Raw genomic sequence first — 25,631 nt, 5'->3', positions numbered from 1 at the left:
TTTTTTACCTTTTTAGACATACTATACTATGACTTTTTGACTTTTTCCGACATGCTATACTATGACTTTTTAACTTTTTCGACATTCTATACCATGACTTTTTTACCTTTTTCGACATGCTATACTATGACTTTTTAACTTTTTCGACATGCTATACTATGACTTTTTTTTACCTTTTTAGACATACTATACTATGACTTTTTTTACCTTTTTAGACATACTATGACTTTTTGACTTTTTCCGACATGCTATACTATGACTTTTTAACTTTTTCGACATTCTATACCATGACTTTTTTACCTTTTTAGACATGCTATACTATGACTTTTTTTTACTTTTTTCGACATGCTATACTATGACTTTTTTACCTTTTTCGACATGCTATACTTTGACTTTTTTCGACATGCTATACTATGACTTTTTAACTTTTTCGACATGCTATACTATGACTTTTTTACCTTTTTCGACATGCTATACTTTGACTTTTTTTGACATGCTATACTATGACTTTTTAACTTTTTCGACATGCTATACTATGACTTTTTTTTACTTTTTTCGACATGCTATACTATGACTTTTTTACCTTTTTCGACATGCTATACTTTGACTTTTTTTGACATGCTATACTATGACTTTTTAACTTTTTCGACATGCTATACTATGACTTTTTTTTACTTTTTTCGACATGCTATACTATGACTTTTTAACTTTTTCGACATGCTATACTATGACTTTTTGACTTTTTCCGACATGCTATACTATGACTTTTTGACCTTTTTCGACATGCTATACTATGACTTTTTTACCTTTTTCGACATGCTATACGGTGACTTTTTGACTTTTTTCGACATGCTATACTATGACTTTTTTACCTTTTTCGACATGCTATACTGTGACTTTTTCGACTTTTTCGACATGCTATACTATGACTTACTTTTTTAACAAACTATACAATATTTACTTTTCTATCTGATAGTTTCTGCAATGAAATTGTTTTAAACTTTTATTTGGGAAAAGCTATTGTTCAGCTACTTATTCTTTTGTAAAAATAGAGGGATTTCCAGAAAAACACGTTTATATCTCAACGTAAGATACTGTAAAATAGAAAAGGCTGTAACTATATTACAGATTTATCTGCAGATTATTTTCATTGTCAGGTCTATAAAATGCACACGTCAGTTTCCCCGAGCAACAGAAACCCCAAATATATAAAACACATATAATAATACTCACATCTTGAATTAGCATGTTTTTTATTTTTGTTTGAAATATGACTCATTGTCAACCGATTGCCAAAATAGTTGCAGATTAACAACTCATTTCAGAAAGACGTTTGCTTTATTCTCATGGAGGAACTTGTTCGGGAGTTTGTAAAGATAAATCAAGTACGGATCCCAGACTCAGTCCTCCAGAGTTTTTATTCCTCTTTAAGACAACGAAAAAAACAAGTTTCATTTTGCATAACAGTAGTACGGCCGAGGGTACAAAACGCTTCTTTAAATCCTTCAGTGTAAAAATAACTCTACTCATACTTCACAGCTGTGCAGACCTCTCGTAGTGCAAACGCTTCAAATAAAAGTCAGGCACATGATGGATACGATACGATCGCAGTTCAATTACACTTCGTGCTGATGAAGGAAAACGTCATTCTGAATTCATTTGTGTGGTTTCCAAGTTCATAATGTTCAACAATCGCAGACTGAAGACAGCCGGAGTTTAAATAGCAATAAAAGGGCAGTTTGACTGTCTGTAGCTGTTAACGTCTGATGAAGCTTGATTTAAAAAAAAAAAAGACCTAAAGAGTCGTATTCCATCTCAGTACAACTGACTTTCATACTTTGTCAAAAGACGAACTACATTGCAAGCTTATGGTCCCGAGCAACGTCGACGCTTCTGCCTGTAAATATCTGCGCGAGCGTTTCAGTGGCAACTTGATATCTTTCTACTTTTAAGAAAAAAAAACTAGCTCAAAATGAAGTAAAATATTTCCCAAATTTACATATGTTACAAATAAAAAATAAATATCAGCTCTCTGTTGTTTTTTCAATCTCGGCATTTCTACGATTCGTCGAGGAAAGAAAAAAGAAAAAGGTAGAAAGATCGACGTGGTTCCTCTCCGAATGACACAGTGCAGCTTATCTCTTAACGTGTTGCTCCGCCATCAGGAGGCCAGCACGCCTCGGCGGATGATGTCGGACCCGTAGCGCCGGCCGAGCGACGAGTCGCCCCTCAGCTGGTGGGAGTGGCATCGCTTCAGGCAGGGCTCCGGCTCGCCGTCGCCCGGTTTGGACTCGGAGCTCTCAGCCCCCGTGCGGAGTCTGGTCTTCGGGTACGACGGCTCCGGCGTCTTGTGGTCCTCGTCTGCCGTCACAGGCCTCTCTCTCCTCTTCGGGATCCTGAACTTCCCCCAGCTTCTAAGATGTCCGCCCACGTGTCTGTTGGTTGTGTGCGAGCCGTTCGTCTGAGTTTTCCTGAGCCAGCCGTTGGCTTTGGCGGCGGCTGAAATCTCGTTGGCCCGGTTGGGTTTAGTGTTGGTCGTCGGCTCCAGAGAGGCGGGGCTTCTTTTGGTCATCCGTTTGTCCAGGAAGTAGTCGTCGTTGTCAGAGTTCCTGATGTCCACCAGCCGGATGGACACAGTTTTGTCCAGCTGTTTCGACCCGAACCTGTTCTTCTCCTGGCTGGGGAAGCTTTCCGTCTCGTCGCTCTTCCTCTTCCTCCTCTCTTGCTCGTGTTCGGGCCCCGGGGCCTCCCTCCTGGGGCCTTTCCTGCACTCGGCTCGGTGCAGCTTGACGGTGATCGTCTGCTGAACGACGTCTGGCTTGTGAAGCTTTGGGAACTGGATCTCCTGGCTGATCTCAGAGTTGTGGGTTTTGGCGTCGCTCGTGTCCTCGGCGGGCCCCGACTCTCTGACCCGGGAGCTTCTACTGTCCCTCGTCGCCAGCGGTTTGCTCAGATTCTCCTTCCTGTGAGTGTGGGCGGAGTCAGAGAGGCCCTTTCTGGACCCGCTCTTCCTTTTTTCCTGCTTTAAAGACGGCGGTTTGGTTTTCATGGAGGAGCGAGAGTGGGAGTCCTGAGAGGACAACCAGCCCAGCGAGGAGAGCTTCTCTGGAGGATCGCCTGCAACACACACCAGTGATGCTTTTATATCAGCAACTGACTTGCAGTGGAATCTTATTGTGATGCGATCTTGTTATGCACAGACGCAAAACTAACATTTAGAGGAACACAAGTCTTTGCTTTAAACATTACATTTAAACGTTTACTTATGTTTGTGACTAAAGTACGACGTCCATTCAACCACCTCTCCTGATCTCATCTCTCAAAATGATGAGAGATTCTGTTGTTTGTCTCCCACCGTCGATACGATTTGTACATAATATTGCCGACTCACCAGAGAGCAGCTCGTGGTCGAGCAGCCGGACTTGTTGCTGGAAGATCTGCTCCTGGACCCTCCACAGCGAGCGCTTCATCTTCTCCCTCCGAGTCACCATGTAGGTGAGGTTACGGACCTGAGGAGCAAACCGCCATCAGCTCAGAACAACAGCCTCCAACACGGATCCATGCCTCTCTCCGTCTTATCTTAAAACACATCAAACACCTTCGACTCCGGTTAAAAGTGTCATGAAATGATTCAACTAAACCATTATGCAGCCATAGATATATGTTCCATTGTATAAATACTGATATCTATATTCATGTACAGTATGTACAATATACTGGAGGAGAACCATGTAGCTGCTGAAGTCACTGTACTTCAACAGGACTTGTGCTACTGGACGAATAACTGCATAAACATCAATAAACAAACAATATATTTTGTATTTTAGCCTGCGACACAATTTCATAAGTAAATCCAAATGTGACAGAACAAAAATCCCCATATTAGGACTGAGGAGTGACGTAGTCTCTGGTAGCGACCTGTCAATCACTGTGTAGCCCCGCCCTAAAGCATCCCCTGCTTTATGGTCTGTGTGACTCTAAATGGACCATAATGTACTAAATGAACATCATGCTGTATTGAAGAAGACTTGAAACTAGAGATTGAGACATAAACTCATGTTTACAATGTTTACTGAGGTAATAAATCAAGAGAGAAGTAGAGTCATTTTCTCATAGACTTCTATACAACCAGACGTTTAAGACACTTCTGTATTTGGCCTCACTCAGCAGAACCAGATGTTGCCGCCGGGATTTTAACACGATCGAAAGCTGCTATTCTCCAGTCATACAATCTCAACACTCGTACGGCACATTGTTCAATAGAAGGTATTTGAATCTACACGTGCTTTGCATTTCTTCATGTATATTTATGTTACATCTAACCCGTCTCTTGTACTGCTGTAACGTGTGAACTCGGGTCCGGTGAATAGAAACCTACCCTCTCCAGGTCCTGCCGCAGGTGCGTGAAGAGCTGCAGGCGTCGCAGCAGCACCTCGTGCTCGCGGCGCGCCAGGCTCTCCTCCTCGTCCTTCTTGGGCGTGAGCAGCGGCTGGTTGAAGTTGGCTTTGCGCTTCAGCTTCCAGTACTGGAACAGGAAGTCCACCACCTCCGGCTGCAGCTTCAGGTGACCGGCCACCTCCTCCACCTCCACAAACTGATAGAACTCCTCCTCCATCTCCTGCAGCTTCAGCTTACGCAGGCTGACTCTCTTCTCCTGCTGGCGGCTGGCGAGCAGCTCGAGGTCGCTGGGCGCCCCGACGGCGATCTGAGGAGCCACGTAGGAGGAGGAACAGGGGGAGGCGGCCTCCTCCTCTCTCACCCTGCCTCTCCTCTTGCCCTTCTTGTCTCTGGCGCTCTCCTTCTCCTCCTCGCCTCCCGAGTCTCGGTCCCTGGACTCGGCGCCCTCGAGCCCCGAGTGTTTGGGGCAGTAGGACTTGAACTTGACCTCGTCGTCCTCCGTGAGGATGGTGTTCATCTCCAGGCCGGCGTGGAGGCCGCACGTCACGTGGAAGGCCGTCCGGCAGTTTTTCGCCGAACACTACAGCAGCAAACACACATGACAGCACTGTTGAACATTCGAGACTCAGAGCATCACATGACTTAAACTCATTTAACGTGCATTGAAAGAACTGTTCCGGCGGTCGCATATTAAAGTCGCAGCTTGACTGTTGTCTGACGGCGCAACACCAACATGAACATAATGCTGAGATCAATTCCTCATATTCAACACCACGTTGGAAACATCACGCGTATAGAAAGAACTGTTTTGTACATTTTAAAAGTTAAATGCATCAATCCGGTGAACTTTGAGGGCAAAACTAATTGAATCATAATGTTTAGAGATGAACAGTGACGCCCACACAGCATGGGGAACAAGACGAGCTCGTAAACCTCAGAGGCTGATCAGAGCGGCAGCTGATGGGTTCAGAGGTCGGGCATGAACGAGATGAACTACGTCAACGAATTGTGATATTTTTATCGATGCAAAGTCACTGCACGGCTGTTTCTGTTCAAACAACTGAACTTTATATGTTGAATGAAGAGTCAGGTACTGCTCAGAATAACTTCACCTGTAATGAAGAGCACCGCTATCACAAACATACAACTACCAGTAGTGACTCGTTATTATTATATCACATATTATTTATACACATTTCTGTTAGTTCTAGAGTCGCTCGATCTTCAAAATGATTTCCAGCTGGTAAAAAAATAGAATAAAGAGTCTTTGATATTCAACGACAACATAATGAGACTAACTTGTAATATACTTCTCCTGCAAACATTAGTTATTGGTGGTTTTACTTGCAGCATTAGAATGCTTAAGAAAACAAATATCAGCGACTCCTCGCCACGATGTAACCGCGCGGCCTGAGCTACTCAAACACAACGGGCCACGCGTTGCTCTTCACGTCTCTGCGTCGTGGGGTGGAAGGTGAGACTCTACCTGAATGCACGCTCCGGCCTTCTCTTTGCACAGGCAGCAGATCAGAGCCCACCTGTTGCTGGGGATGTGGGACACGTTGGTGATCGGCTCCATCTTCTCCGGGTTCCCGATGCTCACCTGCAGAGCAACACATGATTATTCACCCGCAGAGACGGCTGTCGTTAACGGTTTACGGTATCTGAACGGTTCTTTGTAATTTCTTCAAGAGAAAGAGAATTAACATTCCTGTATATAAATTGTTGAGTAGCAACTGCAACAGCATTGTTTTTAACAAATCACGATAATAGACGCTCAAATGTTGTGCTGATGGAAATGTAAAATACAGTGCAGCCGGACTTTTCTTTATCGCTGCGCCATCGTCACAGAGAGCAGGCAGAAACAGAGCCGGTGAGATTAAAGATGACGTTTATCTCTAAATAATAATCGATTTTCTTAATTTCTTCAATATTGAGAGCAGGTGTTGGGACGTCGTTTAAGGCTGAAAAACCTACCTTTAAGATTAAAAACAGTGTTTTTGAGTTGCTGCTCATGTGTAAAGATAAATAAGTTCCCTGCAAACATTTTGTAAAGATGCAAACAGTACAAGAATACTGCATCAACACAGAAAGAGTGTAAAATGAGATCTCATCTTCACCTCTGGGATCCACAAGGCACAGCTGACGTGGACCCACTTGGTTCCGCTCCGGGTGGGCTTCATGGCCCCCCCCTTCTTCGGACACAACTGGCACTTTGGCAGAATGCCGAGAGCGCAGATCCGGCACAGCCAGCTGCCCTTCGGGACTTTCTGGATCCCGTAACACGCCTGGAGAGAAACGCAGAGAGAGGACGACTCAGTTCAGCAAGCGGAAATCAATACAGCATCAACAAGAGAAAGTGTGTGTGTGTGTGTGTCAGATGAAACCAAAGCAACAGCTGATCTGAGTGTAAGACGAGGCGTCTTTAATTTGATTTTCTACCACAGCGAAGCGAACTTAATCATAAAGGCAGTTTAAGTCCCTCAGAGCTGCAGCGTTGTCACGGTTTGGTTAGAAACGGTGTTAAATGAGCAGCATTTCATTGATAGATGTTTTTGTTTGTACAGCGAGTTCAGTGAGTTCCAGTGCGCGTGTTGACCTCTGACCTGGTGAACGCAGATGTTGCACTTGTCGCAGAACACCATCTCATTGTTGTCCTCCCCGTCGGGCGACCGGCAGACGTCACACACGACGTCCTCGTCGTACTCGATGCCCAGCCCCTCCTCCGTCTCCGTGGCGTGCGTCATGTTTTCGTGGCAGCAGCGCTCAAACTCCTCCATCACCCGCTCCATGGTGATCTCGTCCAGCGGCGGCATGGCTGGAAAAGTCGGGAGCAACAGGTTTACTTATTTTGAACTTGACATTTTAACCGACAGTGATGATAACTATCCGCCTTTTGTCTGTTCTGTGACTCACCCATCTCTGCAAACTCCCTGTTGGCGGTCTGCAGCCAGGCCGCGTCCTCCTCGTTCAGGTCGTAGCGGCACATCCCCTCCGCCAGCGTCCGGATGTCCACGTAGCCCAGCGCCTCGGCGCCCGACGTCCGGATCATCTTCTTTGGCTTGACGAACATGACCTCCTTTCCTTTCTCGGCCAACACCCTGCACAGCACCGACAGGAAACACGTCGCTTTACCGTCCGTCCATCCATTTTTTATACACTCGTTAAAACGTTTGTCCCGAGTTACGGTGCTTAGAAATGTTCTGATTTGCATTGTTTTTCTCTCATAACATTATAGATCAATCAAAGAACAAAGGTGACCGAAATTAGACAGAAGAAGGTATTTGGCCATAACGTTTTCCTCAGTTCCTCTTGAATAACTGAGCATGTTAAGGATTTTAAAGACCAGCTTACATCAAAGTGCAAAAATATCACCTGAAATGCCAGTTAAAACTTTACTTTGGTGGATAAAACGAGGTCAGACAACTTTTATTGGTGTATAAACAGCCTCTCTCTCTGACTTTGTGCTCCCCGGATCCCAAACTTTCCGACCGTGAACCCGTCAAATCAAACTGAAACAAAAACAATGGCTCTCTGAAGAAGCAGCCTTTTAAAGTAGTCTCAGGACTTGAACAAGTGACTTTCTTGTCTCCTACCTGGTGACCGGTAGTGGGATGGACTGGGGGCTGACGGGAACCTGGACGCCCTTCTCCCAGTCCTGCCGCCACGGGTCGGCCAGGATGTAGTACTCCTCCGGGTTCAGCTGGTACGAGTCGTGCACCTTCATGGCGGTGATCAGGTCGGTCCTGAAAACCTGCAGCAGTCGCATGAGAACAAGATTCAGTACGGTTCACAATGATGCAACAGGGAAATATTACAGCCTGTGGAGGGGGAAGGAACAACCATGCTGTCGTTTCACAGACGAGTTCTCATATGCGGCTTCAGAAAATATCACAATGAGGAAAAAATATATAAATGCAGCGAGACCATCAAATATTCTCTCCAGCAACCATTAAGATACTGGGCCACCAACGTTAATGATTTCATCTGGACGACTCATCATCCTAAAGCTCACATAAGCTCTGAGAAATGCAGAATTACATCTGAAGAGGACTTGTGAAGTGTACAATGTATGCTAATAAATGTTTCCATAGAGCGACTGTATATCAGTGTTTACACAGGTTAAAAAAAAAACTACCACGTTGTCAAAACACTGCCAGACAGGAACCAGCCAATCAGCATTCAGCTTAGGCCCGAGTCATTGTTTTGCTTTGATCTGATTGGCTCTTGGTCAGAGGGCGTGAACAGCGGCCTGCAGGGACCAAGTCCACAGACTGTACAGTAGATAACAGCAGCTACGTCTCCACCCCACTGCCACTGCACGACGTGGAAGATTCAACTAAAATAAAGACTCGCTTTACAAATAATCGTCATCGTCTATATCAATTCAAACCTCCGTGTGTTCAGTAACTCATTGAAGATTGTTTATAGATAGAAAAAATGAATAAAACAACAGACAAACACATGACAGCAGAATATGAGAATGAAAGCAGAAGAGCTGTGACCTAAACATACGTCATGATTCACTCTTCATCATCTTATCATGATGAAGATGAAGAGTTTAGACGGACGTACCTCGGAGGCTTTCTGACCGGTCCCCCTCCTGGGCTGTGAGGAGTATTGAGACCAGCAGGTGGAATTACCTGGAGGAGAAACACAACAGGGTGTTAAACGTCTCATTTTACTCTTTGTCTGTTTCTGCTTTAATGAACAACCTCACGTCCTCTACAACACATTTGTTTTTAGACCAAATGGCACATGAGATAGATTGGATAAGAAGTAAAACCAAACATTCACATTTACCCAAACATTGTATGCGGTGTGGTTGAACCCCACCCATCTGAGGTTTTGTGGAGGGTGAAACAAACGCGACAAAGTGTTTCTGAAATTGTTCACCGATGTCAAATTTGAGTCTGTCTGACCTGGAAGGATGTTTTTAAAAGTGTCCCTACTCCGTCTCTCAGATGTTGGCCTTCTTTCTTGTTTCCTTAATCTTTGTCTATCTGCCCTCCTTTCCTTTTCTCTCTCTTGGTTTCCTTCCTGAACATGAAGTATACATTTACTGAGACTGACAATTACAAGATGGGAAACATATTCAGGAAGTGACAACTAAACTCTCACAAAACTGTTAAACCAAAATCGAACGCTTGGCTGATTAAAAAGACATTTACAGATGAAAACAGCAACAAATATGACAACATTGACGCATTATCGTGATGCAATAGTTTACTTAAAGCCCTGATTATATTGTGTGGTATTTAAGGATAAAAGTTGGCTTTTCCTCTGCAGCTTTTCACACTCACTTGTGAAATTGAGGAAGGTGGCAGAGTTGTGCTTGGCCTGATTCAGGTCTATATTTGGACTCAGTATGAATGAGTCAGCAGAGATAATATTCTATGCTTACTTCCATTGTCGGAGTCATCGCTGCTGCTGGGGTGCCTGCTCCTCTTCATCATCTCCGTCCGTCTGCGGAGCTCTGGCTTAGGGAGACTTCACACAAACCAGACAGGAGGTTCAGTTAAACAATGGATTGATGACCATCTACAAGATATAACAGCTATGATAAAAGCACATTTTAAACAGTTGGGAGTCTCAAAAACGGACATGTCACAGCACACAATGATCAATCCATGGCATACTTGATGAGCAAGTTAACAAGGCAACAACTTTAGAAGACAACAGAAATGATCAACAATTACACATCAAGTTTCTACCATAAATAAAAGCAAACGCATGACATTAACATGACCGACACGTTGAAGCACTCACACTGCTGCTGAACAGTTAATTTGCTGATGTAAGATCATTTCTAGACAACAACCAGCAGACTATCCCTGCAGCCACTTGCCCATCTTCTGCAGATAGTTTTGAATGTATCTCAATGTTTACAACAGCTCTACTCTATTAAAAACATTAGGTTTCTTCGACATAAACGGGTAGATATCAAAGTAAAACAGTAGTAATGACACGTCGCTATCTGACAGCACACAGACAGCCCCCGTATCTAATGTTGATGTGTACATACATACCAGTCACAACAAGAAGCAACCACATGCAACACAGGCACGAAACAACGCCTTTGTACGAGTTCAGTTTGCGACGTGCAGAAAGCATCAGCAGGGACTCTAATACTCTCGACATGTGGACATATTTTAGGATCTGCCGGCAGCGTGCACAAGGAGGAAAAGTGCCAACAGCAGGCTAGTTTGTGTGACGCCCCTTTTTCCAGCAAACATGCACCCGAAAGTATCGGCTAACTAACGAGCAGCTAACGTTAGCTAGCTAGACTAAAAACACAAGCTGGCCTATATACTGTTGAAGCCTGGCAATATGGTTAACACACGCAGGGCAAGATTCGTGTCCTGCGCCGTTTTTACAACGGTGGACGCTAATTAGCTATCATTTTAGACCACATAGCGTTGCGATTTCTTTTAATCACACTGCAAATGCCAGCTAGCTAGAGCTACCGTTACGCAACACACCGGCCTATACGTGGAATGTTTTTCTACCATAAGACTATTGCTACGTCGACTTAAAATAAGCCATTTAGCATTAAGTGGCGGTTACTATCAAGAGGGTTAACGCTACGCATATTTGTATATACATACGTTAGTCTAGACGTTAGCTTTAGCTGACGTTTGTAGGTTAGCAACACCGGCTAGCTCGTTAGCTGGAGGCTACACGTAACTTAGCTAGTTAGCATTGGCTAACGCTCCTAGCATAATGTTAGCTTCTCTAGGTCAGTTATTTGTAACGGGTTAAGGGTCAATAATTGATTAAAAAACAAACTACCCGTCACGTGAACACGCTCATGAATGTTTCTAACTGACTAACTTAAATAACTAACGTTAGTACAACAGTGTTGTTGTGCTATCTTGAGGTTGCTAGCCAACAGCGCTTTACTGGCTGATCCACTGGCTGATGTTAATCTTTGGCGCCATTTTGAAATGACGATGTCGCGTTGCTCGTGCGACCATACTAGAAAAACATCGACTCGTTCAAAATAAGAACATCGTTAAGAAACATTCTGGCAAATATATCTATGCAACATGACTTAAAACCTGCTTGTAGTTGAATAAAATAATTGGACGGTACATACAGAGCACTTCAGGCCGATGAAAGCCGGTGTTTTTGAGTTTTTTGATGTGTGAAGCGCAGGTTTTTTGGCCGTGAGTTCCGCTTGACCCGCATTCCACATACACAAACACCGGGGAGGAGGTTACCCAGTCCGGACTGCAGCTGTGCCTGTTCGCCGCTGGAGGGCAGCAGAATCCCCCTGAACCTGGTGTCAAATAATCCAACGGTTTCCAATACAGGAAGTTATGGAAGACCATTTCCGGCAGCAAAAAAATTAATTAAATCAAAAAATGAAGTTTTTTAAAATTTACAAAAATGTACAAATAAATATAGTTAATATATATTTTTTATTTCGTAAAAAATAGAAGAAAAAAAGAGATTCTCATAACTATATTTATTTTATTATCATTGCTATTTTTATTTCAATATTTTTTGTTTCAAGTGTCATTCTCGGATGACTCATTCACTCCTCTTTTTTAGAAAGTACACACAGAATTATCAATTAAGGAGATAGAATTAACTCGAATTTTGAAAAAAGAAAATGCAGTTTAGTTAGGAAAGGTTCTGAAACTTTGAAGAATGATCTTGAGTTGTTTACATTCATTTTTATGTATGTATTTTATTTATGTATCTTTATTTTAGTTTTATTTCAGTCATTTTTGTATTTGGTTTATATCTTGTTTATTTTTACTTGTCATGTTCTCAATAAAAATAGTGATTAGTATTATTTTTGAATTAGTATTATAATAAATAATGACACAAACATATATTTAGTTAGGAAATGGCCAGTGCTGGGAGAATAATTAAAATTATATATATATATATATATATATATATATATATATAATTATATTGATTAAATTACCCGGCAGTATATTAATATATACTGCCGGGTAGTTTAATCCATCATACTTTATTGGTTGATTTATATTTTGTATTGATAATCAGATTCTAATAACTAATAACTGTTTTTAAGAATGTAGTGGAGTAAAAAGTACAATATTTACCTCTGAGATGGAGTGGAATTGAAGTAACAAGTAGATTAAAATGGAGATACTCAAGTAAAGTACAGGTGCTTTAAAATTGTACTTGAGTAAATGTAGCCAACTTAGTTACTTATATATGTATATTGCAAAACTTTACAGACAATAGCCACTTTAAATTATTGTTGTTTAAAATTAACTCCTTAAAAAGGACAAACAGGATGTGTGTCTTTGATTTAATACATGCTGCAAACATGTGGAATGATCAGAGGACAGAAAACAAGCGTACAGAACCATGTGCTGAATAAAAAAGGCCAGTTTTTATAGGTTTCCATCAAACAGCTTGATATTCTGCATTCACACCTCATCTGTGACACAAGGAAATCACTTCCACTGGTATGTATTCAATATGTGATGTACGCATTTAAAGCTGAAATGATGTAAATATCTTTCTGTTGTCCTGTGAATGCAACAAACATCTAAAGAACAGTTTGTTTAAATAACACAGGAATGATGACAATAAGGTGAGGTTTGTCCTACATGCAGCCTGAGAGGGACCCTGAACGCATCGCAGTGAACAGGAACACACAACATTACAATACAGCTGGTTCTCCAAAATTCAGTGCTTTCTAAAATGTTACTTTTTTTTTACTGAAGGTTCCTAAATTCTTAAAAACAGATAAATAACCAAACAGATGCTTTTACCGTTGATGAATAATTATACACACGTTTGTAGAAATGCTTTCTGGCAGCAGTGTTGTTTTTACTTTTGATGTTTTTCAAAGATTTACTCCTCAGTTTTTGTATAAAACAAAGAGACATAACGTGTTTATTCGTGCTCTTTAGATGTGCTGGAAGGCTGATTTTGGACAGAGCCAGGCTAGCTGTTTCCACCCGTTTCCAGTCTTTATGCTAAGCTAAGCTAACTGGCTGCTGCCTGAAGCTTCATATTTGGCATACGTAAGAGTGGTAGCAATCTTTTCATCTGCAAAAAACTCTGATCACAATATCTGAAAACATCACTCAGGTTGACCACAACATAAACTGGGAATGAATGTCCACGGAGACTGGAAAGAGAGCTTATATGTTTATGTGCCACTCCAAACCGTCCCGATGCTCATCTCACGGCCAGGATGGCGTCGTAGGACTTGCCGGTCCGGCACACCTGAACGTTGCAGAAGCCGATCTTGTTGAGGATGCTGGTGTAGCCGGACGGCGGGCGCTCCCGACCCTCCATCTGCACCAGCATGTTGAGGGAGAAGAGCTGAGCCGTGACGGGGCCTCGTCTGTTCTCAAACAGCATGGCCTCCACCAGCAGGACGCCGCCGCCTGCCAGGAGGACGGACAAACATTGAATGTGCATTTGTAATCTTTTGACCAGTAAACAATTAGAAAACAAAGCTTGATGGACATGTTCCTAGTTTTCAAAGTCTCCACTATCCTGCAGACACAAAACAAATTCACCCCACTTCTATGGAGCTGTATATATACATATAGAGATAAATAAGCACCTTTGGTGAGAGGGTAAATGTGTGTTTTTGGGGTGAACTGTCCCTTTAAACTCACCTGGTTTGCAGGTGTCGTAGAGCTTCTTCAGCAGCATGAGGCACTTCTCTTCAGGCCAGGCATGAATGATTCTGGCCAGAACGTACAGGTCAGCAGGAGGAACCTCACCGCTGAAGAAATCTCCTGCATGAACAGCAGGAAGTATGTGGCCACTTCTTTTTAAACAATCTACGCTCAGCTGCCGTTTAGTTCGGAACAATCATGAATGAATGAAGGGTCATTTTGGAGTCTGAATTTATGCTGCTGTTAAACTGTTTTGTGATATAAAGAGACTCTAATATCTAGCCTGTAGTCACAAACCACAGCCTCCAAAAGAACTAAAACAGGAAGCTCTCACCACAGGGTTCATTTAGTAGCTGTTCTGGAGCTTTCAATCACATTCTATGAACTTCGCCTGCAGATGGAGTTCGCCATCTCTTGGTTAGTTGAACGAGGCAGGAGAACGAGACTCACCGCTTTGAAACACAACGGCATCGTTCTCCTGAGAGAAATGTTTCTGAGCCGTCTCTACGACCGGCAGGAGGTCGAACACCGTGACGGAGGAGGACGGGTACGCCTTCGCCATCTCACGGGCCAGAGCCCCGGTGCATCCTGGGAGTTATTCAGACAGAAATAGTGTCGGTATGATAATGAAGTTTGGACTAAACTAACCTTATGAAGGCGTCACTTTGGTTTTCAGGTAATTGTGACGTGATTTCTCACTATTTTCACAAACCAAACAATCAATTAATGGTGAAAATAATCAGCAGATTTAGCCAAAATGAAAATCAGTTAACAGTTCAAAATGAGCTCCACCTCAACTACAACAGTAATAATAATGTATTGATATAATATATATAACATAATATAACAGTAGAACAGTCACAGAGTAACATTTAGCTGATTATACTGACAAACCTTTACTGATGGAACCTTCTCATTACAGGAGTTTTATTGATCATAGAGTCCTCTTACAGTCTGGTATTAATACTATTACTGAAGTAAAAGTATCTGAATATTTCCTCCACCACCGTCAGTATGTGAACAACAGGAACTCAATTTATTTTTGACTCAAATCTAGTGTCATTGAATCTATATAATATATCTTGTTGATTTATTTCATATATTTTTGCTATTTATCATTTCCATTTGGTCAAAATGCCAAAAAGACACATAGTTGGACATTGAATAATACCAATCAAATATTTATCCATAAATAAGCATTGAGAGTTTACCCTCTTACCTCCAAGGTCTACGATGGTCTGAAAGCAGGAGAGGTTGAACGCCGTCGCAATGTCGTGTCCGTCAAGAATCCACGACGAGTTCATCAGCCCCATGAATTTCAGCATCTCCTCCTCTGATCTGTGTGGAAACGTTCACAGAGGCATGAAACTCTAAAGGTTGTGGAGAAGTTACAGGATTACACGTGAAGCAGTGAAATCAACCTGTAGACAGCTCGGAAGACGTCCTCGGGTGGAAGGCCGAAGGTCTTCTGGTTCTGGTTCTTCCCCTCCCTGCGTGAAGGAGAATCAGACACGACGTCTGTACTCGGGACAAATGAAACCTTTGTTCTGCAAACACTCCTCAGAGGCGGTTAGCTCACTCACATGACTTTGCATGTTCACATTACATTTCCTTCTTCTCGCTGCTTCAGTCTGACATTAAATCACCAGAAAAACTGCACTTCTGCTGCCAGTAATGCGTTTATACCGACGAGCCGATTGCTCAATCGCGTCAATTAACATGTGAATAACTCCAACTATTCACATCAAATACATTATTAGTATTTGTATTGTTCTCTGTGTTGTATGTATGTAGAAACATGTGAATAAGAGGACAAAACAAATCTTCACTGCTATGGTTATTCTGACAAAATACATTTTGCAATACATCATCAACAGACACATAACTGGAGTTTAAGAAGCCTTGTGAAATGAGAACAATGCAAAATGTCTCGTTTGAACCCGCTGACCTGACGGCGTCCACCAGGTTAGGTTGTTCCACAGCGGGTAGATGGTCTGGGATTGGTAGACGATCATGTCGTGAAGAGACTTGCCGCTGCCTTTGGCCAGGTACAGGTTAGCCACGTCGGTGCTGCTGTACGCAGCTGAACAACAACACATTCACAGTTTAATCCGGCTGTTTGAGCTCGCACTGTGAACAGCAGTTAGTCAGTCAAAGGATTCGTCGAACGTTGTCATGATTCAAGCTAAAGTTCAAAACTTCCTCCAGTTCCAGCATCTCAAATGTGCAGATTTGTTCGGGTGTTGGCCATATGTAGTGTATACACAGAGTTAATGTGGTGGTCTATTCTGTCTGTTCTACAGCTCCTGCTTCTCCTCCTCCTCCTCCTCCTCCTCCTCACCTGTCCCGTCTGTGGTCTCCACCTCCAGGACCTCTATGCCCACCAGTGCGTCCAGCAGCCGCTCCATCCCGTCCACACTGGTGCTCAGCTCCCGGGCTACATGCTGGGCGCTCAGGGGCTCCGGGGACTTCAGCAGGAGGTCAAACACTCCCAGCTCACAGGCCGAGAATATCACCTGCAGGGGTTCAACACAGTCGATGTTTAACGACAAAGTCGCTCAGTCGCACCACTTTGGCCCGATATGAAATATCTAAGTAAGTGTTTGTGTCACAGCTCTGACACCATTATCCTGTTTTGTCCAACTCTCACTCACCTAATCAGTTTATTCCCCTCAACATGAAGTGTCATCACTTTGATGATCCTCTGACTTTTCCATCTAGCGCCACCATGAGGTCAGAAGATTCATTTGAATAGTTCAATTAAAACCTTTGGTATGAAGTTAAAATTGTTTAGATTATGATCAAAACAATAATAACCAGCAAAACTAGCTGCCTCAACTACACCTGCTGTGCCAATTAGTAAATGTTAGCATGCTAACCTAACATGGTTAATGTGGTGAACATTATATCTGCTGAACATCAGTACGTTAGCATCGTCATTGTCAACATGCTGATGTTTGCATTGAGCTTAAAGAAGCTAGCATGGCTGTAGGTTAGACTTCTTTCGACTTCTGGTGCTGAAAAGATTATAAAAATAAAATGAATAAAACTTTTTTTGACAAAATACTCAAAGATGTGATTCTTTTGCTGTAATTTATGATACTAGACCATAATAAAATATATATATGTATATATCGTAACGGACTGAGTGACATAATGTTCAAGTGTTATTGTGTTTACAGAAAGAAGTTGTTCTTAGATTGGTTGTTGCATTTACTGAGGTCGGTGAAGGCTATGGGGGGGGGGGGGGGGGGGGGCAGCTGGGACATTGCAAAACACAAACAAAAGTCGAGTGTACTTTTTTTTTTAAGTACTAATTTAATTTGTTTGTTTTTACGATATTGCACAAAATATCTTTTAGGTTTTTGGGACAAAAAACTGACAATATGAAAATGTGCAACTTGTGCTTTGGGGACATTTTATGACACATTCGTGCATAAATAACCAAACGTTACCTTTGAGACCCTGAAGCCGTTGAAATACTCCAGAAGTTTGAACGGGTAGTCCAGCTCACTCTGGGACAGATGCTCTGCCATTATCCTGCAAAGCACGGATCAAAACTGCGTTAATAACCGGAGCAATTCACGCAACTTTGCACCGTCTCTCGGATCAACACTCTCCCGATGCTGTGGCACGGAAAAGCTGCTAAAATTATCCGATTTTTAAAGCTCAAAAACAGCCAACAGTGGTGTGTTCAGGAGCGATGCACTGGTCGATGGATCATCAGCGGGGGAAACACATCTCTGCTCCGGGTCTTCAGAGATGATCCTCTGCGGCTCCTCGCTGCTGTGATGGCCGATAAGACGGAGCGACTAGTTTCACTTTAACACACACACACATACACACACACACACGCCACTGTGAGATGGTGCAGTTCCGAGATCATCCGCAGCACCAGTGGGGGCGCTGTTGAGCTGTGTAGTGAATATTCGCGTTCTGTGATTCTGGTCTGACCCTAAAGGGAATAATACAAAAAATATATATTTTAAAGAAAATATAAACTGGCACAAAACATTATAACGCCTCTATTTATAAATTACTACTTCCGTTTCGTAAAAATAATTTTTGCCACTTTTAGTTTTATTTAATTCCTTGTTCATCTATGTATCTAATCTATTACTCCCATTAAGATTGAATTATTTCTCACAGGTTAACTTTCTTATTTATTTCCTTTTTTGACCATTGAAATATGTTGCAGAATGTTTTTAGCTATATCTGTATTTTCCTATTTCTTTTTTACATTAAAATATCTGCATATTTCCCGATGTATCTATTACTATTATTTAATTGATGTTTTTCATTAATATATTGATTTCCAAATACAATTTATTTTACATTTTTTAAATATTAATTTGGTCCCCAAAAGATTCTCATATTTATATATAAATATATTTCCCAGTTTGTGTTCTCATTAAATAACTTGATTATATTATTCTCATCTCATTATTATGTCCCAATTTATTTATATTTACTATCTCACACATTACACATTGTTTGTGTTATTTAAGCCCATAATTAGTGATGAATTCAGGACATAAAGTTTTCCATTAATCTCAAAACCTTTCCTCTCTTCTCTTCATTCCCCGTTTGAACTTTTCTTCCGTAATTTTGTACAATTTTTTGTACATTCTGTTCCTTCTCCTCTGAAGACACACAGGATAAAACACATCAAACTATCACTCAGTTCAACACAAAATCATGACCAACTGTTGAAATGTGGAGTTAACTTAAACGTAAATACACAGACGTGCTGTAATAATCTCTCTGGTGATGAGTTTGATGCTGTATTAATGTTTGCACCTTTCTTCTTTCCTATCTGAGGACACTTAAAACATCTTAATCAACAATAATCACGCCACCTCTAAAAGCAAATCAATTCCAGACGTCTTCAATTATTAACCAAATCGATTTATTATGCATGAACAAATCCCTTCCTGCCTGTCACGCAGACACACACACACCCAACATTTAAATACATGACGTGGTGGGAATTCGGCATAGCTCACTTTGTTGTTGCACATGCTTTAATAAAATGATAGATATATTTACAGGATAAGCAACGTCTCCGAACAAAACTCGCAAGAACAGCTCCCGGTCCCGCCCTGCAGCACTTTGAACACTCCTTTTGTTGTTGTTTACTAACGGGGGGGTCAGAATCAAAACAAAAGGAACACAAACCATGGGGGTTTTGGCCAGTACGACATAGCATGAGACATATCTGGAGTTCATCAACTACATAAATATGGCAGTGACACTGAGTAATTCATACGGTCTATTTACAAAGTCTGTGAAGTGGGAAACATTAGTCTGTGCTGACGACTGACACGACGTTTGGGGGGGACCGAGTCTAGAAAGCAAAGAGACACCTCCATCCCTCCTCCGTTACAACGCTCGGGACCGACGCCACAAACTAAATAAGGCACAATTAATACTTGGACCATTTCTCAGGGGAATCTACAGACTTGCAGCCGGCTTGTGAGGCATGTAAACAATTGAGTCGATTGATTAGGACTGCAGTCATCACATTCCCTTTGTATTCCCGATCAGTGATTCTGTCCGTCTAACGTCATTCAAAACAGGTTTCGTATGGCAAAGACCATTAAACCCCCCCCCGAGCCCCTCCAAAATAAAATACCCCCCCTCCCTCTATGCTACTCAACAAATACAATCACATGGTGACAAACAAAGAAAACTAGTAGTGCGATCACTACAAACACAACAGGAAGATGCGACGGCCCGTTAGGCTCCTCAGCACTGGTTCTCAGGTCTCAGCGCTGCACTCTCAACGGGCGCAATGATTCAAACAAAGAGCAGAAGAAGACAGGTCGATTGATAAGCTGTCCGACGCTGAAGCAGCTTCAGGTGCGGCGTGACTAACCCAAGATAAAAAAGAGAGAATCCGTCCCCGATCCACCCCCCCCCCGCCTTCTGGAGAAATGACGAATAATATTTTGTGGTTTTGTTTCAAATACATCAAAATGGCACAAACCAGCCCCCCCCACGTCCATGTTTTCTGTCGTTTAAAAAAAAAAGCACTCGTCCAAAGGTTTTCAACCGCTTCCTGTTGGTGGTCCAGAGGGAGGGAGGTCTGGGCGTTGAGACTTGAGTCCTTCCAGAGCAGCCACGAAGACACCGGACAGGTCCAGGAGGTGAAGAGTTCTTGGGGAGTAGGGGGGGGGGGGGGGGGGCAGGTAGGTGGACGGGGCAGGTAGGTGGAGGTCTGTCGCAGCTGTTTGGGGGCTCCTGGCTTTGGTCGGTGTGATGGAGAACGCTCAGTCGTGCTTCAGGTGGTCTTTGATGTCCTCCTCGTCCGTGTACTCCGACGGCTCGTCTCCCGGCTTCAGCAACCTCCCGACGTAGTCGTATTTTTCTGGAACGACAGCGAACAAAGAGTTAAAAAAATAAAATTCATAAAAAATAAAATAAAACGCAAAGTGTTGCTTCAGGAAGAGTTACAGCAACGAAGGCTACAATTATGAAAAGCATTAAGTCAAAGCATTTTGAGTTATTCTTCATGCAAAATGTAATTACTTTGTCTTGTATAGATATACATCTCGATAGATATTTAATTATCAGTTAATCTCGTTATTTTCTAAAATAATCGCTTGTTTTTACAAAAAAAAACTGTGAAAAAATGTGTCCGTTTTTCTGAAGTGCAAAATCTGAAAATATTGAATTTACGATCGTGGAAAACAAAAGAAGTGAATTCTCATTTAAGAGGTTTGAAAAAAAACCAAACGAATACTCAGAATGTTGAAAACTATGTTCTATTAAATTTAAAAAACCTCAATTATATGATCGTAACTATTGACAAAATGTAAAGAACGTAACCTTTGGTCGAGGAAACGTGTGCTCGATGGATTAATCAAAGTGAAAATAATCTGTTGGTATCATAGAATAAACTTCATGTTTCTATGAAGGATCTTATTTTGTGGGTTTTAGTAATCAGTCTGTTAATTAGAACGGAGAACTTTTTAGGGATGAATTAATTGAACTTTTGATTGAGTTGAAATGCATTTAACAACTATAGCGGATTAATCGATTGACAGGAAATGAAACTGCAACTCTTTTGATGATTGTTAAAGTGCATTTTAAAGCAGAAAACATCTCAAACATGGAATTTATTACTTTTGGATGTTTGATTAGAAAACAGCCAAACGATTACTGGAGACAATAATAAAGCAGTTTGTTGTTTGATCGTAGAAAGTGACACGTTGGCGTCTTTTTGTCCAACAAACAGTTCGAACCGCAAATGTATTCAGTTCACGATGATAAAAAACAAAAATAACATTTTTGAAGCTGGAACGAGCAAATTTAGTTTTGTATTTGTTATCGAACGACTCCTCAAACATGCGATTCATGACGAAAACAGTTGCTTGTTAATGATGATTGACGAATCAAAAGTTTCCCTGAACATCAGGGAGGACTGTGGACTCGGTGAACAACATGCTGCGAGTAATTCACTGACATCTTCTGACATCGTTTAATCAGACAACCTTTGAGGCTGCGAACTTCTCAAGCTTTCCAGCTTCAAACGTCTTATCTGCGAGTATCCGGAGGTTATTTAAGGAAGCAGAGAACCGACGTGTTTCAGGACAAAACCAGACTCCCAGGATTCAGAACAGGACTCTGAAATAAAACACCAGCTTTGAGGTAGTTTAAGTTTAAAGTATGTTTAAAAAGTACAGGATGTTGTCGAACTGTAAAAACGTGTGTTTTGGATCCCCGGTTTGATCGGACTAAATACACAGAGGCCCCGTGGGAGAGGCCATAAACTCTGTGGATGCATCTGTGAAATCTGAGCCATGTGTTCATCTGTGGAGCATTTCCTCTTCCCCTGTGTGGAAACATGAGTTCAGGAGCCTACCCATGAACTGCATCTCCCACTCCCTCACGCTCTCCATCTGTACAGCGTTGAGGTCCGACAGGTCGTCGTACTCGTCCCACAGGGCGTCTTTCTCCAGGCAGAAGGTGGCCAGGCCCCGCGAAGCATCCCGGCCCGCGAAAATGCCGTAAGGACCATCTGAGGGAGAAACGTACGAGTCAGCAGGAACAAGAGAAGCATCCGTCAGTCTCCGTCAGTCCGACGGAGACTGACTGTCTGTATGTTTACACACTGTTCCTGCGTTAAACTGTTTAAACACTGTTTCAAATAGAGTGACAGAGAACAAGCTGACCCTCTGCGATGAGCTCAGAACCACGTCATGTGACTGCTGCTTCACATTAGAAGCCTTTAAGACGGCCAACAAGTAAAGCACTCGAACGCAGCGAGTGTACAAAAGGCCTTTAGACTCCAGAAAAGAAAATGCTGAGGAAAGCAGAACTTGTGGGTCAGTGCGATGCTGTTATTAGAGCTGGAAGATGTATTAATACGGACGTGATGCTGTGATGTGAAATGTGATCTCAAGAGTCACTTTTAAAGCCACAGTGGTCCAATAAGCTATTAGCTGATTGTCACAAAATTAAATGTAACTATTTTATTTATTCGTTTTTTAAGAATTGACTGGTTCCAGCTGCTCATATGTGATGATTCGTTTGCTTTTCTTCTGCTGCATTGGGTCAAAACTAAATACTCACGTGATATGACAATAACAATAATAACAACAACTGTGCAGACATTCTTCTTTTCAATCCATTGCATTTTTTTTGCCACATACGAGTATATATGATTAACAATACATTAACTTCTGCTGCAGGAGCATTTTTCACCATTTCCTGACATTTTGCACACGAACCCACTGATCTATTATTCAAGGAATAAATTGTCAAACTAATCACAATGTAAAGTAGAAGTTAGTTGCAGCCGCAAGTTCAATAACAACATTTCTAAACTTGAACTTTTCAAGATGAGTAAAACATCAGCAATGAATGATTTTACCTGCTGAGAAATGAAACCCACATTTCTACTTACATATATAACCATATACGGGCCAATATCACTTTTAAACATTAATGCACAACATTAATACATGACCTCAAACTCATCTTTGACATGCGTGTGCTGCAGGCTTCTTACCGCCTGACACACAAACAGCTGATGTATCGATAAAGGAGGATTTATCGGTCCAGCAATATAATCTTGTTGTTTTTAGGAATCAAATGTTCTCTGAAGTCGTTTTGCTAAAATATGATCACATTATCAGTAGAGGACCTGATCTGGTAGAACAGTACGTGGTATCAACAGATACTCTGAGTTGAATCTACTTCGGGGAGAGGAAGTGTAATCAGTGCGTCCATAACTTTCATTTTGAGCCTTTCACCCTTTCTGGTATTTCCTTCTGTCCACTAACGAGCAGCTGTTGTTGTCCTGTCGAGTAACTTCTATCAACACATTCAGCCTTCATGAAACATTTCGCCCCGAGCCTCCCTTGACGTTTCCGCTGTGTTTTAAAACTGTAATTTCCTCCAGAAGAACATCATCTGAGCAGCATATGAACGCTCTGCAGGCCCTCGGCTCTTCTGATGGAATATTTGTGCAACAGAAGAAAAAGAAAAACTCTGACCGTGAAGCAGAGACGCCTTATCACCTCACAGATTAGATGTGCTCATACCTTGCATAATTAGCATTTTACAGATAAAACTGCAGGCTTGAGTAACACAACAGCAACATACTGATGTTCTTATTATGATTTATATTATCAGTGTCAAGACACAACAAAGAAGAAATGCTCGTCTCTGAATGAAGTGTGTGAGCTCCAGCTGGACTCTCCTCTAACAAGTAGTGCAGGTCTGCAACAGACTATTTAATATTTTCATTACTTTATTAATCTTATTATCTTTATTAATAAATGCACATGTCCCAGCTGCCGATCTTCTGAGCACCTAAAGTCAACCAAACCCCAAAAAGTATCAACACATAGAAAAAGAGGCAAACTTTCACTTTCTAGAAAATGGACCAAACTTTAAATATTCAGAAGCTGAACCAAGAAGATATTTTGTGTTCATAATAACCAAACGACTTATGACCTGACACACTGAATCACACAACTATCTGCATCAGCATGAAGTCCACTGTGATAAACACCCACTAGACAGCTTATGATATGACCCAGTCAACTCCTGTCTGTCTGTAGCGCTGTGTGACATCATGACTGGTCTGCCCTGATTCAGGCCTACTTGTCTCAGTCAGCAGGACGTGACACATGAGCCTGCTGGGAATGTTGCTCGAATAATTATAGTTCATCACAGTTGACGGACCAGTCCTGCAACTAGGAGGAAAATGTTAATTAGCTGGTTTGCCTAGCTTTGCAGAAATATAAACACTTATGGGGACTGAAGCACGCTTTGTGGAAGTAAATTATGATTATTAAGTTACAATTAACTTTCACTTTTCACAGCAGAGATGCCAGTAAAACAAACTACAACACGTATTTTCTGCAGAAAATTAGCAAGATGCATTCATTATTTTGAGATTTAAAACATTGGTGCAAAGTTCCCAATAATCATGCATGATGAGTCCCATCAGTGTAAACAAGACTACAGACCAGCCACCCAGACAGTGTGTATGTGTGCACGTCAACAAGCTAACAGGCTAGTTAGTTACAATCATCCAGGCTTAACTAACTAAAAAGTTTTATAAATATATAGTTTAGGGTGTTCTAGCATCACCACAGGAGTCACGACCCCACCAAAAAACAGAGCCAGTGCTAGTTAGCTAACAGCTAGCATATCCCATTCAATAACACAGACAAAAGAGCTCAGCTAAGCTAACCACAACCGTTTGCGCCCAAAAATTATGTTTTTGTTCGGGACAACTTGGACGTGTCAGCTAACTCACCCGGATGTTAAAGTGCTCCATCTACTCACCTTTCCCGTAAAACTTTTTGCCGCTGGTCACGTCGAAGATCTTCATGTTGACGGCCATCAGGATGCGCGGGTTCTCGAGTCCGTCGTACTCCCGCAGCTGCTCCAGAGAGAAGTCCCGTCTCCTCATCTTGGGCAGCGCCGAGGCCTCGTCGCTTTGGGCCGCGTCAGCGACGAGCCGTTTGCCCCACCGCCGGTAGGCCGCCACACAGACCGCCACCACCAGAGCCAAAATACTGATGTTCAGCAACATCGCTCCGAGCCCGTAGAGCGTGAGACCGTCCGACTCGTCCGCTCCTGCCCCACCGCTCGTGTCAACTGGTCCGCTCGAACTGTCTCCATCGTCCGCCATACTGCACACGGTTGTTAGCGCCTACCAGCCAACTGGTAAGATGGTGCGTTCAGGTGCTGTCGGAGAACAAGCGGGAACCACTAGTTGAACGAGTTGTTACATTCTGTTCTTTTTTGGTGCATTGTAAAAAAAAGAAAAAAGAAGCTTGTTCGTTTTATAGGATTTTAACTATCGATTAATTTAACTGTCGAATCAATCATTCTGGCTTTTATGTGATGTCGTCGCTTTTATGTTTTATTTCTGTTTTTATTTGTTGATTTTACTAAATTATTTTACCAAATATATATATTATATTTTATTTATTTCCGTTTTATTTTTATTTGTTGATTTTACTAAATTCATTTGACAAAATATATATTATATTTTATTTCTTTATTATTTTATTTGTTGATTTTACTAAAATAATTTTACAAAATATATATATTTTATTTTATTTATTTTTATTTGTT

The 25,631-nt window shown here is 41.9% G+C and overlaps 3 protein-coding genes across 4 annotated transcripts; all 3 read right to left on the bottom strand.

The window, feature by feature from the left end:
- Positions 1 to 1,249: 1,249 nt before the first annotated feature.
- On the bottom strand, positions 1,250 to 11,579 carry jade1 (jade family PHD finger 1). 2 transcript variants are annotated; one of them, XM_079287374.1, is made up of 11 exons: positions 11,498 to 11,579; positions 9,803 to 9,888; positions 8,974 to 9,041; positions 7,995 to 8,152; positions 7,315 to 7,499; positions 7,005 to 7,216; positions 6,519 to 6,686; positions 5,885 to 6,001; positions 4,379 to 4,978; positions 3,392 to 3,509; positions 1,250 to 3,117 (listed from the first exon to the last, which is right to left on the bottom strand). In XM_079287374.1, exons 2-11 carry the CDS (start codon positions 9,852 to 9,854, stop codon positions 2,162 to 2,164), a joined length of 2,634 nt encoding a protein of 877 aa, XP_079143500.1. In that variant the 5' UTR covers positions 9,855 to 9,888; positions 11,498 to 11,579; the 3' UTR covers positions 1,250 to 2,161. The 2 variants fall into 2 exon arrangements, with proteins under 2 accessions (XP_079143500.1, XP_079143499.1); XM_079287373.1 differs by lacking the exon at positions 11,498 to 11,579 and adding an exon at positions 11,246 to 11,332.
- A 1,167-nt stretch (positions 11,580 to 12,746) lies between these two features.
- asmt2 (acetylserotonin O-methyltransferase 2) lies at positions 12,747 to 17,741 on the bottom strand. Its single transcript, XM_079286953.1, has 8 exons — positions 17,483 to 17,741; positions 16,369 to 16,543; positions 15,990 to 16,110; positions 15,449 to 15,517; positions 15,247 to 15,365; positions 14,478 to 14,615; positions 14,025 to 14,147; positions 12,747 to 13,787 (listed from the first exon to the last, which is right to left on the bottom strand). Exons 1-8 carry the CDS (start codon positions 17,561 to 17,563, stop codon positions 13,576 to 13,578), a joined length of 1,038 nt encoding a protein of 345 aa, XP_079143079.1. The 5' UTR covers positions 17,564 to 17,741; the 3' UTR covers positions 12,747 to 13,575.
- A 1,942-nt stretch (positions 17,742 to 19,683) lies between these two features.
- Positions 19,684 to 25,205, bottom strand: pgrmc2 (progesterone receptor membrane component 2). Its single transcript, XM_079287379.1, has 3 exons — positions 24,834 to 25,205; positions 21,895 to 22,050; positions 19,684 to 20,397 (listed from the first exon to the last, which is right to left on the bottom strand). Exons 1-3 carry the CDS (start codon positions 25,180 to 25,182, stop codon positions 20,300 to 20,302), a joined length of 603 nt encoding a protein of 200 aa, XP_079143505.1. The 5' UTR covers positions 25,183 to 25,205; the 3' UTR covers positions 19,684 to 20,299.
- Between the last annotated feature and the right edge of the window lie 426 nt (positions 25,206 to 25,631).

This window comes from Melanostigma gelatinosum (assembly GCF_949748355.1).
Source record: "Melanostigma gelatinosum genome assembly, chromosome: 16".
Lineage (NCBI taxonomy): Eukaryota > Metazoa > Chordata > Actinopteri > Perciformes > Zoarcidae > Melanostigma > Melanostigma gelatinosum.
This window is presented reverse-complemented; position numbering and strand designations above follow the sequence as displayed.

What these genes read in the sequence shown, in the direction of transcription:
- jade1 (XM_079287374.1), bottom strand. Translation starts at nt 9,854, where the DNA reads ATGATGAAGAGGAGCAGGCACCCCAGCAGCAGCGATGACTCCGACAAT. An exon ending in CGATGACTCCGACAATGGAA is followed by an intron (nt 9,042 to 9,802) that starts GTAAGCATAGAA and finishes TTTCTCCTCCAG; the next exon opens with GTAATTCCACCTGCTGGTCT. An exon ending in GTGCCTTGTGGATCCCAGAG is followed by an intron (nt 6,002 to 6,518) that starts GTGAAGATGAGA and finishes GTTGCTCTGCAG; the next exon opens with GTGAGCATCGGGAACCCGGA.
- asmt2 (XM_079286953.1), bottom strand. Translation starts at nt 17,563, where the DNA reads ATGGCAGAGCATCTGTCCCAGAGTGAGCTGGACTACCCGTTCAAACTT. An exon ending in GGAGACCACAGACGGGACAG is followed by an intron (nt 16,111 to 16,368) that starts GTGAGGAGGAGG and finishes GTTGTTGTTCAG; the next exon opens with CTGCGTACAGCAGCACCGAC. An exon ending in GTCTTCCGAGCTGTCTACAG is followed by an intron (nt 15,366 to 15,448) that starts GTTGATTTCACT and finishes GTTTCCACACAG; the next exon opens with ATCAGAGGAGGAGATGCTGA.
- pgrmc2 (XM_079287379.1), bottom strand. Translation starts at nt 25,182, where the DNA reads ATGGCGGACGATGGAGACAGTTCGAGCGGACCAGTTGACACGAGCGGT. An exon ending in CAAAAAGTTTTACGGGAAAG is followed by an intron (nt 22,051 to 24,833) that starts GTGAGTAGATGG and finishes TTTCTCCCTCAG; the next exon opens with ATGGTCCTTACGGCATTTTC. An exon ending in GTGGGAGATGCAGTTCATGG is followed by an intron (nt 20,398 to 21,894) that starts GTAGGCTCCTGA and finishes CTGTCGTTCCAG; the next exon opens with AAAAATACGACTACGTCGGG.